The following is a 16219-nucleotide window of genomic DNA, read 5'->3' as shown; positions in this document are numbered from 1 at the left end:
ATGGTCTAGTTGTTGGAACCAAGGACTGAGAATTGGATCCTAGCTTCTATTTCTGGCTCTGCTGCTGACTTGTTGTGGAACCTTAGGCAAGTCACTTAACCTCCTGGTGTGCCTCTGTTTGTCCCTATCTGTAAAATAGGAATAATAACGTTTCCCTTCATCACAGGGGGAGTCGAGGTGGAATGTTTGTGAAGCACTTTGGGATCCTTGGCTGAAGTGCAAAGTATCATTATTACTGTGAATATTGACATGTCCGGAGGGGAGCAGTTACTGTGCCTTGCCCACTTGCTGGTACAACAGCCGGTTCTTAACGTACCAGCAGCACTGTCCTTGGAGACTCTGCATCTGCAGACTGGTCCTTTTGTGTTCAGCTGCTCCCACCATAAGCTGAGTGTTCTGCAGTGCTTTTCGTTGAGGTTTAACAGAGGTTGGCAAGGGTGGGGGCAGTATTGGTGCTGTCAGATCCTTGCGCTATCTCAGCCTGTCCCTTCTAATCTTTTTTGCCTATAGCCACTTCAGTGGGAAGATCTGGGCAGCAGGAGGAGGCAGATTTGATGCCCTTTTTCTCTGCTGTGGGTTTGGGCAGGTGTCTGGGGACCCAGTTTCCCTTATGGGGGCCTGAATCTGTGTGTGCTGGGTGATTAGACTTGCTTTGGGAAGGACAATACAATGTGCTGTGTGTGTGGATACAGCCAGGCCATTGTTAGGAACTGAATTTGCACCTTACTCAGCAGCTGCCTGGGCCAGCAGTGATTGACCCTAAGCATTCTGGCTTCTTTGGGGGGGGGGGGAGGAGAGGTATGGCAAGGACTGACTGTGCAGTTGACCTTCTCCTGGGCCATTTGTCTTGTGCTCGTGCCTCATGCATACTGTGTTTGGGCCCCTCCAATGAATCAAGGCCCCTCAATGGTGAGTGAACTAACACTGTAATTTTAGCAGTTCAAACCAATCTAATCTTACCCTGTAGCAGATGAATAAGGCTGGCCATAGTATGAGACAGGAGATCCGTATTCAAGGCTGGCCCGGGACGCCGTGCGGAAGCCAGCAATTTGATCCAGTAGTCATACCTCATCCCCACCTCACCCACCAATTTGGGAGCAGCCCCGATGCACTTCGAAGGGTGGCTTCATCCTCTCAACTGGGCTGGGGAAGAGGAGTTGCTGGGATGCTTGGCCCATTACCAGAGAGGACAGAAATGAACATGTCCCTCACCTTTTCATTGAGGTGAAGGTCACCAATGTGTGGTGGAGAAAGCCCTTTACCAGGTACTGTCCTCCTGGCCAGACTTGCCCCCTGGAAGTCTGTGTGTGGCTGAGGCCGAAGGGGTGACAGATGTCAGTTTTTGGATGAGGAAGTGGATGGTAGACCCCAGTTTGCTGGGGTTGTGATTGGAAGTAGGGAAGATCCCTGGATGACAGGTATAAGTTCTGGGGGTCGCGGGAAGGGGAGGGGACGGGGAAGGAGGCAGACCACAGAGATCTCTTTGGGAGCCAGGGACCTTCCTCAACTTCCAGGGTGGGTGGGACCTACTGGCTTGTTCTATTTTGTCTGAGTCACGGCTGCCTGCAGGGCAGATACCCCCAGTGGGGAGATGATTTGTCTGGAAGCCCAGGCTGAGGTGGTGCAGATCATCCTTTTTATATCCCTTTTGACCTCAAGGCTCCTCTGTTTCATTTCTGATTTCAAAGCCGGAATAGAAAGTGTCTCTGCTGATTGCTGGCTCCCCACCCCCGGCCTTGTTCCTGCGTCTGGGATCCTGTTATTGGCCTCCCCAATGTCGCACTAAAAGACGTCAATGCAGTGCAGGCTATTATCTCCCTTCGGCTTGCCTGCTGTTATTTCAGGGCTTTGTGTGCGCGCTGACGGCGGCCTGGCTGTCACCGATAAACTGCCTTTGCGCCCCGCCCCCTCCTGGCAGAAGCCTGGATTTAGTCGTACTGGGGAAGACATGACATCCAGGATGCTCTTTGAATGGCAGGGCTGGCGGCTTACGGGAGACGTTCCCCTGGCAACGGCTGCAGAGGAGTAACCACGTGTGATGCTAGCAGCCCTCTCTGGATAGGCTGAGGTTTGCTTTGAATGCCAGAGAGAGCAAAATCGCCTCTGCAGGCAGCTGCTCGCTGTGCCATGGCTGACTGAGACGCCCCTCTAGCTGAGTGTTAAGGCCCCTGTCTCCATAGCAGCCCCTCAGTTCTGTTGCCTGCTAGGTGACTCCAATCCCCACGCCACATTGTACATGATCTGATCACCCTCCTGGTCATGGTGGGGTGACTCCTTGTTCCCCTAACAGCTGTGGTCCCTCTTCTAGGTAAATGGTTCCCTTTCCTCCAGCATCTGTATTAACTGGAGCATCCCAAGCAGACAAATAGCTCTCTGATGACTTCTTGTAACCCGCAACAAAGCCCAAAGAGGCAACTCCATGTCCCCCCTACATCTGTAGGCCTTGAGTCCTTCTCCTTCCCACAGCTGTTTGATTGGCCCATCCTCACTGAAACTACTCCCTCTCCAACTACATCTGCCATCTGCCTGCTCTCAGGGATGGCTTCTCACTCCTCCCTACCATACCTTCCCAACCGGTGGATTGCCTACCTCTCCATTTTCTCCCCACCCCCCATCTCTCTTTCCTGCCTGCTCTTGGGGAAAATCCACCTTCCCCTGCTGCCATGTTATATTAATATTACTGTGCACTGACTCTCAAGCTTGGGCTGAGAATATTCTACCGTATTTATCATTTTCAGGGTGATGAAGAGGATGAAAATGCCCGGCCCCTGGCTGAGTCATTGCTCCTGGCAATTGCAGATCTGCTCTTCTGTCCAGATTTCACTGTCCAGAGCCACCGGAAGAGCACTGTGGTAAGCTGGGGGATCTGCTATTTAGCTCCAGGTAGCTGAACAGGGGGCCTGACTTTGATTCAGTTTCTAATAAGGCAGCCATCTTTTCTCTATACCAGTCCAAATTATGTTTCCTTCCTGTCCACCTGGGTAAAGCTGGACAGCCCTTTCCTTGCACACGGTGGGTATGAGCTGATGGGATGCAGAGGAAAGGTGCCAAGCTGAAGATCACCCAGTTAAAATTGAGACGGAAGGGATCCTGAGAAATGAGGAAATGGTTCTTAACTAAGCTTATCGACCTGGTTACTCTGTGAGGGAGGCAGGACAGAATGCCAGTGTGCTGATACATAACAGGGATGAATCATGAAACATGCTGCTCAGTAAAGAGCTCTGAGGAAAACCTAACTGATTATTGCCCTGTGGCTAATGGACATGTTGGTTTGAAATAAGTCTACTCTGGGCAGCATTATACTGTTAAACAAGAGGAGCTCACGCATGACATAGGTGGGAGCCATATGAGAACTTAGATCATGGAGCAACAGCAATGATACAACTGAGCTAGGCCTGAGATTAAGGCCTCTGCCACTGAAATCCAGAAAAAGTCATAGCGATCTCCAAATTGGTGAGCAACATCTGGAGCTAAGGGGGGGATTATGTTACAAAATCTGAATAGAATTGGATAAGGAGTTCCTGATTCTGCCAACCTAAAAATAGAGGTGCTCACCCAGGGGGCCAAATGTCTTCTCGTATCTTTGCCACTTTGTAACAAAAATCCCTCTGAAACGTAAAAGGGCATTTCTTAGGCTTCCTAGGTGAGATCTAGTGAGCAGCCCCACATTTCTGAAGTTGAAATCTGATTTTAAAAGCAATTCCCTTCTTAACTTAGTATTTCCTGGGTTTCTAACATTTAAAGTGTTGTTTGAACTGTAACATTCTTGAAAGGCCACTGATCTATGCCTACAACCTTCATTCCACCTCCACAATGTGTTGTGTGGCAATAATGCTACTGACCTTCTTTGTAAAGCACTTTGACATCTAAAGATGAAAAGCTTTATATAAGAGCTAAGGATAATTATTATTATGTTACCCAACTGAGGCCATTAGGACTGTGACATTCAAACTTTGCCCCATTGATGTTGGCATTGTCATCTTGTCAGGAGATAATGAATGGAGCAAATTGCAGATACTGTTATCTTTGATACAGATGAGAGAGCCTGTGGAGATTACTGTTTCATTTGCTAATGTTTATACAGCGGTTTGAAAACACAAACCACTACATAAGCACTGAGCATTACAAAGCCAGCCTTGCAGTGTACAGGCATGATCCAAGCAACCTTCATAAATCACATGCAACACTCCATCCTAATTCAACCATCTGTATCATTAAGATGGAGTCTTACAATCTGGACCTGGAGAATTCATGGACCCTACTGCCATGTTAAAGGGGGATGCAGTTGTGGCTGGGAATTCAGAGCTACCTCTGAAGTAGGATATCAAGGAAAACCAAGACCAAAACTGTATAAGATGGCCTGGGATGAAAGGGCTCGTGTGTCACTTGCTAAGTCATCCTGAAGGGTCTCGGAGCTGTTCTGCATAGCTGTAGGCAGCAGAGTGGTGCACCACTATGATATGACCTTGCTGTAGCTAATGGTGGAGCTGCCGTCTCTGTCCTTCTGCAGTACTCAGCACTCACTCCATGGTGTCCATTTGTTGTAAAGGGGGCATTGATTAAAACAACCCATCATGATATCTTAAAAGATCAACTTGGTGTTGTCCCAGACTAGGAGTCGGCTAGAAGCCACTGCTAAGCTTCCCAGAGATGGGAATTAATGGAACTGTATACTTCCATGTGGACAAATTACAGTGCTGGGCGGTTCAGTTCTTTGGCATCAGTAACATTTTTTGTAATCTCATTTTCATGGTTCAACTTCTAAAATCAGGCTAGTCTATGAAATTAAGTGATCCTGCCAGGCCCATCTGGAATTGGAGGTAAATATGAGGCTGAAATAAGGGACTCCTGAGTGGAATGTGAGGTACTGGAGTAGTAAAAACAGCTGGAACCTTGGTGCTATACACTTCCACATTTGGAGCCTGATTTTCAAAGGTGCTAGACACCAGAAGGTACCACTGACTTTCACTGGAGTTGAATATACTCAGCATCTCTTAGAATTAGGCCCTTGGCTCGGTGGCCAATGTTAGACACTTGTAATTAGTTGGTCTTAATTTAATTTAAACCTTTTCCACACTTCCTAGATCACAAAAGGTGTTATTGCATCATATCTGCCTTGCTTGGTTTGTGCTTACATATTAGATCTTGCTAAGATCCTGTTCCTTCCCCCATTAGACCAGATACTGTAGTCAATTCATTTTCTGGGTCAGTGTCAGTGGAGTGATGAGATCCAAGAGTCTTGATTTTTCTAAGAAGCCCTACTCTGAAAAGGGAGGAATTGACTTGCATATCTCTTCATTTTGCCTTGAAGGAGCACCTGAGCAGCTTGTTGCCTCTGACATGCAGCTGGAGGTATCTAACATTGGCTTTTTGAGGAAATATCAGTGCAGTCTAGTAAGGTATAGAACAAATTCTCATGCTCTTGGTCTCTGGATTCAGGCCTGAATGGAGGAATGATGATCTTGTGCCTAAGGCCTAGGTTACACTGCGGAGAGTTGGGGGGTTCGAACTAAGATACGCAACTTCAGCTATTCTATTCACGTAGCTGAATTCAAAGTATCTTAGTTCGACTTATCTGGCCGTCCTTATGGCAGCAAGTCGACCCGCAGCGGCTCCCCCATCGACTCTGCTTACTCCTTCTGCTGAGGTGGAGTACAGGCATCGATTCGGGGATCGCTTTATCATGTCTAGACGAAACGCTATAAATCGACCCCGATAGACGTACCCTTTGATGATATAGGTCTGGGAGACAGGGACCTTGGTTCTAGTCCTGGCTCTGCCACAGACCCTTGGACATGTCACTCACTCGGATCCACAGCTGGTGTACATCAGCAAAACTCAATTGAAATCAGTGGACCTGCACTCATTTACAGCAGCTGAAGATCCAGGCCTTGTCTGTAAAGTAGGGATAATGTCTGTCACAGAGGAGCTATAAATTGCTGGATGTCTGTAAAGTGTGCTGAGGTCCTCATGTGGAAGGTGCTATAGAAGACTGTGCAATATTGTGTGTTTGCTTCTGCTTGACACTGTGGATGCAGAGGGATAACTGCTCTGATCTTTTGCACTCTGGCTGGCAGCATGTTCAGGGGTTGACTCCTGAATTCTCTGCAGATCCATCTTCCATCCATCTTGTAAGAAAACTCTAAAATTACTAACCTTCCCCTCTTCTCACTGGGTAACAAAGAAAGCCTGTGGCATGAAGGAGGACATAGACTTCAAGCTGCAGGCAAAGTATGTATGATGATGCAGGAAATTTCTCTCCTACATGATTGGCCTATGATGCCATCACTGAGATCAGAGCTGAGTTGCCTGGTACAGGCTGGGTGAAGAGCAGCAATAGCCGGGTGGCCTGATATAGCCGGGTGAGTACCAGCTGGAATGGCTGGCACTACCCCATCGTTACAGATCAACCCTTCCAGAAAATGCAGTCATCCTGGCAAACAAACACTCTTCCATTGTTCCCACAAGAGTGGAGAACTTTAGTATCTTGTTCCTTTCACCAGCATGTGCTACCGGGGACAGCATTAACCCAGTGTTAGCACAACTGCAGGGCTCTTTCATTGGGACTGTAACTCAAGTGAGTAGAAGGAGCCTGTCAAGTCTCTGCTCCCTCTTCATAAAGTTGTATTGTCTCAGCAAATGTGCTGCAATCCCAATGGCCTGACCTTCAGAGCACCTACAGCTTCCATGAAATTCAAAGGGGTGTATCGGTGCTCTTCATCTTTGGAAGTCAGAACTTGGGCTACTATGTTTTTTTGCTTCTCCCATGTTGAATATTTTTTTAAAAACTGCAGTATTTATATCAGGCCCTGCCTGTAAATACAGCAATGTGGAACCCTCCTTTAAAAATTTACAGATGAAGGAGCATCAACACACATCAGACTAGGGTGTATTTGATGACTGCAAAATTCACTGGGAGATGGGGATTTCCAAAGAACCCATGACGCACACTTCGTGCTCTACAATAATGACAGTAATGGGGCAATAATATCACTTAAAACATCCCAAAATGTTAAGCAGCAAACAGTGTAGCATGGACTCAGATGAATAGGCAGAAGCTTGAAATAACCCCTGGGGTTTAGGTCCCCACTGGGGCTAAGTAGGGGAGAATTCTTTATGGCTCGTTGGTTGTCTGTGTGGCCTCTCTCACTGCATATGGCTCCTGTGCTCAGCTCCCCAACTGACTGCAGTTTAATCAGAGGGCAGGGATGGAATTCTCTTTCTCTCTCTCTCTTTCACACGCACCCAAGATTGTATGTGCAGGGGATCTCAGGGGAGCTTGTGACTGTTGCAGTCCCAGCAGGAGGAGTTGTGAGGGGTCATGCAGGAATTCCGGCAGCAAGCAAGTTCCAGTCTCTGTCAGCAGGAGGCACTGAAGGGGTAGTACAGGCCGCGGCGGCACGGGGAGCTTGCAGTTGCTCCGGTCCCAGCAGGAGCAGGTGTCTGTGTGCTAGCTTTGCGGGGGCTCGTGGTTGGGAATGAAGGGATGGTGGTGTGATTGCACTTGAACCTCTCCGTACTGAGAGCAGTCCTGGGGGTGTGGAGAGAAGGTTGCATAATGGATCACTTGATGTTTACCTGTTCTGTTCATTTCCTCTGAAGCACCTGGCATTGGTCACTGTCAGAAGACAGGATGCTGGGATAGATGGACCTTTGGTCTGAGCCAGTATGGCCGTTTTATGGGAATCCAGAGTAATTAGGCAAGAGTTGTCCTGTGAACTGAACTCCTGCTCCTGAGTGCACCAGGAAAAGGCAGCACAGAGAATTTGCTTTATTAAAGCACTGAAAGGGACAGTTTAAATGTGCCAAAAGCCCTTCATGTAAATACATTCATCTGGGCCTTTTACCCCAGCTGCTCCTGAAGAGTAAACATGCTGCTTTCAATGGCTGTTTGTCTCCACAAAGTGCCTATGTAGGGGATCCAGTTCTGAACTGACAACTGACTACAGCAAAGAAAGATGGGCCAGAGCTGCTACCAGGGAGCTCGGAGTTCATCCCCTAGTGTTACAAGAGTGCATGTGGGGGAGGGCAGGAGTTGTAGATCCATGCTGTGAACAATGCTAGGAGGTGCCAGAGGGGCAAGAGGGAGAAGTTGCTTGGATAATAGTGATGTTATTTATGTGGTAGGGCCTATGGGGCCCAAGCAGGGATTGGGGCCACATTGTGCTGGGTGCTGTACATGCACATAATGAAAAGACAGTCCCTGCCCCAAGGAGCTAACAGTGTTGGAAGCTGGACTGTGCACCGTTTTGCGGGTGGAGGGAGTAGGGGAGAGAGTGTGTTGGGGACGGGAGGGGATAATCTTCAAACAAAAGTAAAATATGTTTTGACTCATTAGCATCATGGCTCCCCCAATGCGGGCATCTTATAGCATTCCCCAGTGGGCTGTTGACTCAAGCCTCTGCATGCCGGAGCTCTGACCTCTCTCCTCTCCACAGGACACGGCGGAGGATATCCACTCTATTGACAGCTGTGAGTACATCTGGGAGGCTGGGGTGGGCTTTGCTCACTCCCCCAGCCCAACTACAATCATGATTTAAACCGGTAAGACAGTCCAGAGGTGCAGGGCAGTGCGCTAAGGGTGTGTGTGGTGTGGCCCTGATGGAGATTTTCATGGAGCTGGGATCTGCTCATTCACTTCCCCAGGTGTCCAAGGTTGTCATTTGCTATCGGCAAGGGGGCAGTTGTCCCACCAGAGCTTGGTTTGCCCATGCCCTAGACTTTTCATAAGTTTGTCTTCCACTCCCCCCACCACTCCCCTCTGCGACTCTGCAGGATATGATATAATCACATACAATTTTCTATATGGTGACACAACTTTGCCCCCCTCCCCACTTTGTTTGAAATGAAGCCCCTGCCAGTATCTGTGACTCCTGCATGAGTTTGCTCCTTGTTTTGGGGATGTATCTCTTTATTGCTACCTATTATACCAACAGAACTTGCAGAACAGAGCAGGGAAGTACCTAACGGCTGCAAAATATGCTGCCATGTTGGGGTTGCAAGTTCAGATCCTGGGCTCCCCATTGCAGTAGGCACTGGGAGTGCAGCAGAGGTAAAGCACCTGCTTCCTCCTGCTGGGGGAGGAGGGGGAGGAGCATCTTGCATCACTCTGGTTTCCCATTCAACCCCCTACCGCCCACAGCTTGGGTAGCATGTCATGGCTTCGATAGGCCCCGAAGGGAGCCACATTCAGCCTCTGCTGACTGGAATGTGGGGCCTTTGCAGGGAGGGGCTGCTGAGTGGCATAAGGCTGTTGAGGGGAGTTGGTAGGGATGCATGGAGGGCAGGGGTAGGTTCTGTTCTGTGCGGTGGGGGTGGTTACCTGGATTCCAGTGTGTTAGCTGCTGGATGGCCCAATTCACCGCAGACCCATCGAGTAGGGTTCTGTTTTTCTGAGGATGAGATTCCTTTAAGTGTCTATTGCTAGGGAAAATGGTGGTTGTGTGTCTGGGGTCTTAAAAAGGTGTTTCCAGCTGGCTTGAAAATAGCTGTCCAAGGATGCAGCTGAGGACTCTTTACCCAAAGGACTCGTCTTCCTGCTTTTCCTCTTTCAGGACAGAGCTGCTGAAACTCCTGCTGACGTGTTTCTCAGAGGCCATGTACCTCCCCCCCTCCTCTGACAGCAGCAATGCCAATCCCTGGGTGCAGTTCTTTTGCTCCACAGAGAACAGGTGAGAGGGACAGAGGGCAGGTAGCAGATGCTTTGGCGTGGGGGAAGGGGATGAGTTCTGTTCCTGACTCATCTCCCCAATACACGGGATCATTTATGAAGTGTAGCAGTCTTAGAATTTGTTCCCCTAGGCTTGGCAGATGGTGGCTGTTTTCATGGCACATCCTCGTCATGTGACTCTTCCCTACCTCCTTCTCCATACTTGGCCTACTTTGTCTACCTGACACACAATTGCCAGTGAGAGTTAGGTCAGTATTATCCCTGAGTTACAAGTGGAGAAACTGAGGCACAGAGAGGTGATGTGCCTTGCCCCAGACCCTGGAGGGAATCTGTTGCAGAGCTGAGTGGGTAGGATTCAAGCATCCTTGGTTCTCAAGCCTGTCTCCAATGACTAGGCTGTCCTCTTCCCTGCCTTGGTTCCCCACTTCCCCTCTTTTTTAAAATGGGCACCTTGTTAGTTGTAATGAGTACAGTGCCTGGTTTGCTGCATTTCATTACAGGGGAATGCTGCCCCCTCCTGGCTGAGCAATGAATCTCCAGTGTGCTATCAGTCCGCAAAATGACAGTTGGCTGTTTCTTTGACTCTACATTTCACAGGCCGGAGGAGTCTTCATCCCTCTGTCTCGAGTGCTTCAAGAGTCCTGCCATCTTTCTTATGTTTTGTGTGTGTGTTACTTTAATTAGAGAAGGGTGCTGCATTGACAGCCATGGAGGCTGAAGTCCTTTACTGGGTCACAGGACAGGCAACCCCCTCAGACAGGATCACCACAAACGTCCACCGTCTAACACCACAGCCCTGATCTGGGAGGCTAGGAATCAGACTGGAGATCAGTTTCTGTGGCCCATTCAATCCTCAGCCTCTGCTGAAATTGACAACCCAGTTGTCAAATGGGGGTGGGGGGTGATTTTTGTGATGTACACACTTGTCCCTGGGAACTAGACTGAGACCTTCAAACTCATTCCACATAGGCCTCCAAGCAGCTGCCAGTAACACCTTCTTATTTGCTGTGGACTTGAGCTGCATTTGAGTCAATAACCCGCTGTAGAGGCGAAAGGCTCAATAGCTCATTGCCAGATCAAGATGGCCCCCATGTCCTGGATGGTAAGGACTTCAATTGAGAGCCTGCTCTGTCTGTGAGGCCCATATTCTGACTGAATCATAGAATATCAGGGTTAGAAGGGACCTCAGGAGGTCATCTAGTCCAACCCCCTGCTCAAAGCAGGACCAATCCTCAATTTTTGCCCTGGATCCCTAAATGGCCCACTCAAGGATTGAACTCACAGCCCTGGGTTTAGCAGGCCAATGCTCAAAACACTGAGCTATCCCTCCCTCCCCGTGTATACACTGTTATAGGTAACTCCTCCCTCGCCCCACATACCTGAATATGGCTGTGAAGATTCTCAAGCTAAGCTGCTGGTTGTGCTCCACATAGGAAGCCTGCTTCCTTTTGGAAGGGCATTGATCAGGGTATTGAGTGTGCAGGGTAAGTACCTCCTGCGGCCTCTCTCTGAGGCTATGTCTTCAGTGGCACTGCTGTAGCGCTTCTGGTGAAGACACTCTCCCGTTGGCTTAATAACTCCGGCCTCTGTGAGAGGCAGTAGCTGTGTCGGCGGGAGAAGCTCTCCCACTGACATAGCGCTGTCCACACCTGCACTTAGGTCGGTGTAACTTTCGTTGCTCAGGGTGTGGCTCGTAAGTTATACTGAAGTAGTTTGTAGTGTAGACGTAGCCTAAGTCTCTGGAGTTCTCTTGCAGGCACGCACTGCCGCTCTTCACCTCACTCTTGAATATCGTCTGTGCCTACGACCCAGTGGGTTATGGAATTCCTTATAACCACCTGCTCTTCTCTGACTACCGGGAGCCCCTCGTGGAGGAGGCGGCCCAGGTGCTGATAGTCACTTTGGACTATGACACCTCCACCAGCTCAAGCCCCTCAGTGGATGGTACCACTACCGGCACTGCCATGGATGATGTGGATGTAAGTTACACCAGGTTCCTCTCTCACCCTTGCTCCCTATCTCTAGTGTCTTTGCAGCAAATCTTTTTCTAGGTCTTTCTGATGCTGCCTCCTCTCTACCAAGGGCTTCTCTAGACTCATGCTTGTGTCTTGTCCCAGCTAGGACACTCTTTCTCATATCCTACAGTGCAGGTGTGTGGATGGGTAATGCTGGTGAGTGATGCCAGCAGCCTCAAGTCCCTGAAGGTTGCAGTCCTCTCTTTATATACAGCACAGGCAGTACATGTCTCCCCACGCTGACCTGAAGAGGCCCTCTTTAAGGCTACAGAGAAGTCCAGTCCCTCCCCACAACCCCGTTAGGCCTTTTTGCTTCTCTCTGGGGCCAACTGAGGTGGGTTTTATGCTGTGGACACTTGTCTACAAGGGCCCAGTCGGACACAGTCCAACCTATTTCCCATAGGCCACTGAAGCATCAGGTGGTAATGACTTTAGTCACAGTGGCTGGTAGGTGAAAGTCCCTTATCCTGTTCCCAATCCCTTGAGCCATCCAGTGCCCTGGCATTTAGAAGTGGAAGCATTTGGGTCACTCACTGAGAAGCTGACAATCGGAGAGCTGATGCAAGTGTCGCTAGCCCACGGCTCCTGTTGCTGGTGATGATGGTGAGCATCCCCTTGCTGTGTGCTTACACTTGGATTCCCAAGAAAATTCTGTTACTAATACGGGGTTCTTAAATTTTCTTTTAATGCAGCCTCCAGGACCAGACAACCTGTTTGTGAATTATTTGTCTAGGATACACAGAGAGGAGGTAAGGAGTTCCTTCATTAAGACTCTTCCTGTTTGATTTCCTGTATATTAGGCTAACCTGTGTCACCGGTTGTTTTGTTACTTTCTTGGTTGTGTGTCCCAGGACTTCCAGTTCATCCTCAAAGGAGTGGCACATCTGCTTTCAAACCCATTGGTCCAGACCTACCTGCCAAACTCAGCCAAGAAGATCCAATTCCATCAGGAGCTCCTTGTTCTTTTCTGGAAACTCTGCGACTTTAATAAGGTGCAGATAAACTAGCACTGTGTGGGGAGGGAGGGAGACATCACGAGTCAGTGTTGGAACCAGGAGGTGGGAATAAGAATGGGAGAGGGGCTTGGTGACCTCGGAATACAGAGAGTTTCTGGGGAGCACCAAGCTTGTGCCCAAAGATGGTTCTTTTTAGACTAATAAAATTTCAAGCATTTAGGGGTGAGCATGTGACGTACGTGGTTGGTTGAGCTGACCCCTGCTGACAGGTTAGGGGTGATCACATGAGACAAGAAGCTCTGGCTGTTGCCAGGGGTGATTACATAAACCATGGAGCTCTGGCTGCATTGGCCCCTGCCCAGCAGTTAGTGGTGACTACATAAACCATGGAGCTCTGGCTGCATTGGTCCCTGATGAGCAGGAAGACTTGAACATATGACTTATCATGCCGGTTCCTCTGAGGGGTTAAGGGTGATCTTATGACAAATGGGCTCTGACTCTCTGACCAAGGACTAGGGTGAAACCCAGAGCAGTGCGTGAAAAAATTCTAACAAGATTTTTAAAAGTAAAAGGATTAAATCCCCATGAGACAGAAGGGCTGGATTGCTCCCCCCAGAAGCAGGACGCATGCAGGCCTGGATGTCTAGGCCCAGCAGAGAAGCTGTCCTGTTCCTTTCCTTTCTCATTTCCTGCTGGCTGGGATCAGCGACTAAACAGTCACAGTCATATTTTAAAAAGCAGCCACTGATTTAGATGCTTCAGATTTTGGGTGCTCAGCTTGAGATACATAGACTCTGAAAGGGACCTACAGATCCTCAGTCCCTCTGAAAATCAGGCCCTAGATAACTCAAACTAACAGCCACTTTTGGAAATGCAGGTCTGGGTGTTGGTCTCCTTTTTCTAGCTAGGATGTGAAAGCTTCTTTGACTGACTTATCAGGGCTGGTACCAGGACCTCCTACAGCACAGTTTCTGGAGAAAACAGAACCTGTCTGAGATCATCTTACCTCCTTCCCTCTCTTTCAGAAATTCCTCTTCTTTGTGCTGAAGAGCAGCGATGTGCTTGACATTCTGGTTCCGATCCTCTATTTTCTCAACGACGCCAGAGCAGATCAATGTAAGTTCTATATCCGCTGTTCCAAAGCCTTGGGCTGCAGATTCAACTCTGGAAGGGTGTCCCTGATCCGCTGGAGAGAAGAGACAGACAGACAGTGGGTCCCACTTCTGCTTTCACCCCCCCAGTAAATCAGGAGTTTCTCCACTGAAATTACTATGGTTAAACTGGCATAAGTGAGAGGAGGATGAGGGGTGTCTGCAATTCAGAGACTTTAGGCCTCCAGGAATTTCATGGAGGAAAAAATGAGTCCATGCGAATCCTTCACTATCCTGGGGTCAACCTCAGAAATGTTCTGGACCCCAGGCTGCTGGAAGCAGGAGAGATTCGTTACCTTCCTCTTCCAGCTCCATTCCTGGAGGCAGCAGGAGTTTCTGCCAATAGGTTGTTTCCTTGCCTTCCTGTGCTACTGTGGGAGATGGAGATAGGGTCCTCCCATGCAGAGCCCCTGTATGGGCAGTTCTGTTACGTTGTGGTTTTTCCTTTGGTCTCGCTCTGTTTCTTTTCTCTTCTTCCTGCCCTTCCTTCTCCACTGGCCAGCTGGCTTCAGCATTGTGCTTCTTTCTGCAGCTCGAGTGGGATTGATGCACATCGGGGTCTTCATCCTATTGCTGCTTAGCGGGGAGCGTAACTTTGGTGTCCGCCTGAACAAGCCGTACTCTGTGCGAGTGCCCATGGACATCCCTGTCTTCACAGGGACGCACGCGGATCTTCTCATCATAGTGAGTATGGCTCTGGCTGGCATTGCCTGCTCCTGCTAGCTCCTGCTTCATCCAGCCACGCTTCACTAATCCCCTTCCTGCTTTTACCCTCCTGAATGCTGGTACACCTTAGGCTGCCAGCCAGTGAGGAGCCAGAAAGACCTGGGTGCTTGTCACTGAAGTGTCTGGAGCATTAGTGGGATCCTTGCATCTTGCATCTCTTTCAAGGAGCATGAGAGGAGAGGTTTTGTTAGAGGATGGTTATTCCAAAGGGCAGGGTACAGGTGTGGAGGTGGACAGGCATCCCAAAGAAGTGGTGGGGTGGGGTGGGGGGGTTAGAACTGCTGGGGCAGAACTGGTCCTTAGGAAAGGGAAGGATGGTCTTGTGTTTTAAAACAAATGACCTGGAACAAGTCATTTCACCTCTGCGTGTCTCAGTTTTCCCCAGCTGTAAAAATGGGGACAGTAATACCCACACCGCACTGGGCTGTTGCGAGGTTAAATTTACTCATTGATGTGTATGAGCTGCTGAAGTACTGCGGTGCTCAGCACCATAGACATACCTGTAAATAAAGCCTATGTACTCTGGCTGCTGGGCCTGAAATCTGATGCAAAGCCCATGGTTTCTGTTGTGCTGTAGTACAGCAGAGCGGAGTTTCTGTAGCAACTTCAGGTAGAATTAAAAATGGAGACCTGTACTGAATGAAATATGAAAATGAATAACCCAATCAGTAAAGTGTCCCCTGTGCTTTTTATTTTATATTAAATTCAATGTTTTTTATACTGCATCTAAATTATCAGTGGGCTGCAGGCTCTTGAGTTGACAATGCATTACTGTAATGGAGTGAGGTGGGGGGCAAGATGAAGTTTCTCTCAGCTGGTTAGGGGGCAGCTGAGGCTTTTGACACCTGGGGAGGCATGGGAGTGAGTTTGAGATTGTGGGATAAGTGCATTAACTGGATGTTTCTGCTAAAATTGGCAGTGAAATTGTTAGCTCATATTGATGTTTAAATGCCATCACTGGGTTTCAGGGTTAACACCTTATTGAGATTAATAGGGCAGATCACACCTCTCTTATTTCAGGTTGTCTCCAGACTTCAGGAAGATGGCACTGCATCAGCTTGCACTCGGTTTCTGTTTTTAATATGCCTTTAACTGTAAGGACTGGAAAGGACTCTGTATAAATGAAAGCTTAGACTTCTGGAGCACAAGTCTACAGCAAGAGCTGCATTCCATGCCTGTGTAATTGCAGAATACACGGGCCCTGCCTAGGAATGAATGTTGTCAGGAAGCTATTAGCGTGGGGGTGGGACTGGTATTTGTGGGGATAGTTATTTCAACAGTGCAGCTGTGCTGGCTCTCCCATTGCTCAAGTTCTTCCTTGCTGTAGGTCTTTCACAAGATCATAACCAGCGGGCACCAGCGGCTGCAGCCCCTCTTCGACTGCCTGCTCACCATCATCGTGAATGGTAAGCAGCCCCGACTCGGAGTAAAGCAGCCTCCAGGGGGAGGGATCTGGGTTTTCCTGGTAATTTGAGTGTAGAAATCTAACTGTTGTCTAGGTTTGGTAGCATTGACTGGTCCAGTTTAACTTGTAGTTAGCATAGAAGGTGGCAGCAGTGGTCAGGGCAGGAAGGTGCTGCAGGGGAATTAGCCTGCGCAGCTTTTGGGGTAAAGCCGATCTGGAAAATCCCCACGTCACTGGAGAGCACCTGTGGAAATGGGGCTGGGTGGGAAGAATGCTGGTTGGAGTTGGATGGCTGA

At 49.0% G+C, this 16219-nt stretch overlaps 1 protein-coding gene across 1 annotated transcript in view; it reads left to right on the top strand.

Moving 5' to 3' along the window:
- The window catches only part of HID1 (HID1 domain containing), a gene marked incomplete at its 5' end in the record, with an annotated part of 46899 nt that overhangs the window by 18360 nt on the left and 12320 nt on the right, over nt 1–16219 (top strand). The window contains 10 exon segments of the mRNA XM_038371878.2: nt 2739–2852; nt 8439–8508; nt 8511–8544; nt 9555–9671; nt 11427–11649; nt 12378–12434; nt 12537–12677; nt 13667–13757; nt 14325–14476; nt 15846–15924. Coding sequence (XP_038227806.2) covers nt 2739–2852; nt 8439–8508; nt 8511–8544; nt 9555–9671; nt 11427–11649; nt 12378–12434; nt 12537–12677; nt 13667–13757; nt 14325–14476; nt 15846–15924 — 1078 coding nt within the window.

This window comes from Dermochelys coriacea, chromosome 14 (genome assembly GCF_009764565.3).
Source record: "Dermochelys coriacea isolate rDerCor1 chromosome 14, rDerCor1.pri.v4, whole genome shotgun sequence".
Classification (NCBI taxonomy): Eukaryota; Metazoa; Chordata; order Testudines; family Dermochelyidae; genus Dermochelys; species Dermochelys coriacea.
Note: the sequence above shows the minus strand (reverse complement) of the source record. Positions and strands in the feature narration are given on the sequence as shown.